Raw genomic sequence first — 1,921 nt, forward strand, 5'->3', positions numbered from 1 at the left:
CTACATCGTAGAGGTACACTACATCATACAGGTACGCTAACATCATACAGGTACGCTAACATCATACAGGTACGCTAAGATCGTACAGGTACGCTACATCTTACAGGTACGCTAACATCGTACAGGTACGCTAACATCATACAGGCACGCTAACATCATACAGGCACGCTAACATCATACAGGTACGCTAATATCACACAGGTACGCTAACATCACACAGGTACGCTAACATCACACAGGTATGCTAACATCAATCAAGGAAAGAACTAAGGAAACAAATGATAAAGAAAGGAAGGTAAAAAGTAAGGATGGAAGATAAAAGGAAGGAAGGAAGGAAAGGTAAACAATCAAGCAAAGAGTACGGAGCTGTTTCTTAAAGAAATTAAATAAAAAGTTCTTCTTCTCTTCCTGTTTGGCGTAGCTGGTGTTCTGCGGTGAGCCGTCAGATAAGGAGCGGCAGCAGCAGATGGAGCGCAACACGGCGTATTTTAAGGTAAAAAAACATGCATGTCCATCTGGAAAACGTGTCTCCTCCCAGTGTGTAACAGTGATGTCTGGTCCCCGTCCGTCCCTTTGTCTCAGGTCCACATCCATCGAGACAACAGCTATCACAAGAAACCCTCGGGCGCCGACGCGTGGGCGGCAACGTCAACAAAGAAACAAGGTAATAAACCCAACACTGTCCATGATGAATCATGTTGCCCTCATGTTGCCCTCATGTTGCCCTCACGTTGCCCTCATGTTGCCTTCATCTTGTCTTCATGTTGTCTTCATGTTGTCCTCATGTTGCCCTCATGTTGTCCTCATGTTGCCCTCACGTTGCCCTCATGTTGCCTTCATCTTGTCTTCATGTTGTCCTCATGTTGTCCTCATGTTGTCCTCATGTTGTCTTCATGTTGCCCTCATGTTGTCCTCACGTTGTCCTCATGTTGTCCTCATGTTGCCCTCATGTTGCCCTCATGTTGCCCTCATGTTGTCCTCATGTTGCCCTCATGTTGCCCTCATGTTGTCTTCATGTTGCCCTCATGTTGTCTTCATGTTGTCTTCATGTTGTCTTCATGTTGCCCTCATGTTGTCTTCATGTTGTCTTCATGTTGCCCTCATGTTGTCCTCACGTTGTCCTCACGTTGTCCTCACGTTGTCCTCATGTTGCCCTCATGTTGTCCTCATGTTGCCCTCATGTTGTCCTCATGTTGCCCTCATGTTGCCCTCATGTTGCCCTCATGTTGCCCTCATGTTGCCCTCATGCCCTCAGGCATTTCTACAGCTACCCGTCCACACTGGGAGACAGTGTCTGGTCTCTTAGGGGACATCCAGGATAAATGTGGCTCCTACATTCCGGCCCCTAATTATTTGACCCACATATATAATAATTACACGTCTGCACATTATGCAGCAGACCAGCGATGAACCTGCTGAGTAGACCTGAACCCGTGGGCCTCCTGTGTTTCCGTAGGCAACATCCTGAGTTACTGGTGCTTCTCTCCGGGCTTCAGCATGCAGGACCTGGAGAATCAAGGTGTTCGCTGCATCATTCTGACCAGCGGGACCCTCTCCCCGCTGTCCTCCTTCACCTCTGAGATGAGGATGTAAGTTACCTGTCACTAGCGCTGCACAATAGGCTATATGTTTTTTTTTTTTATATATATATATCTCTCGTCATCACGATGTCAACTGGCAACAACATAAAGTATCCCGAAAAGCTGTGACATATCTCGAAAGACACTTTTTTTAAAGAAAATATCAAGAGAAAACTATTTAAAAATGATACTTTAAATTTAATTGATAAAGGTCTTTAAAAGTCTTAAAGGTGCTCTAAGCAACATTTGTTGTCACATACAGCAAACATCTCCTCTCTATCTGCTAGCTGCCTGTCCCCTGAACACACTGTAAAAAACATCTCACTATCTGCTAGCTGCCT

The 1,921-nt window shown here is 45.6% G+C and overlaps 1 protein-coding gene across 1 annotated transcript in view; it reads left to right on the forward strand.

Annotated features, from left to right (window-relative positions):
* rtel1 (regulator of telomere elongation helicase 1) overlaps nucleotides 1-1,921 on the forward strand; it is a 30,085-nt gene that overhangs the window by 11,473 nt on the left and 16,691 nt on the right. Inside the window, exons 12-14 of the mRNA XM_034877855.1 lie at nucleotides 422-493; nucleotides 583-664; nucleotides 1,457-1,589. Of these exons, the coding sequence (XP_034733746.1) occupies nucleotides 422-493; nucleotides 583-664; nucleotides 1,457-1,589 (287 nt within the window). The remainder of the gene's footprint in view (nucleotides 1-421; nucleotides 494-582; nucleotides 665-1,456; nucleotides 1,590-1,921) is intronic.

Source organism: Etheostoma cragini, chromosome 7 (assembly GCF_013103735.1).
Source record: "Etheostoma cragini isolate CJK2018 chromosome 7, CSU_Ecrag_1.0, whole genome shotgun sequence".
NCBI lineage: Eukaryota > Metazoa > Chordata > Actinopteri > Perciformes > Percidae > Etheostoma > Etheostoma cragini.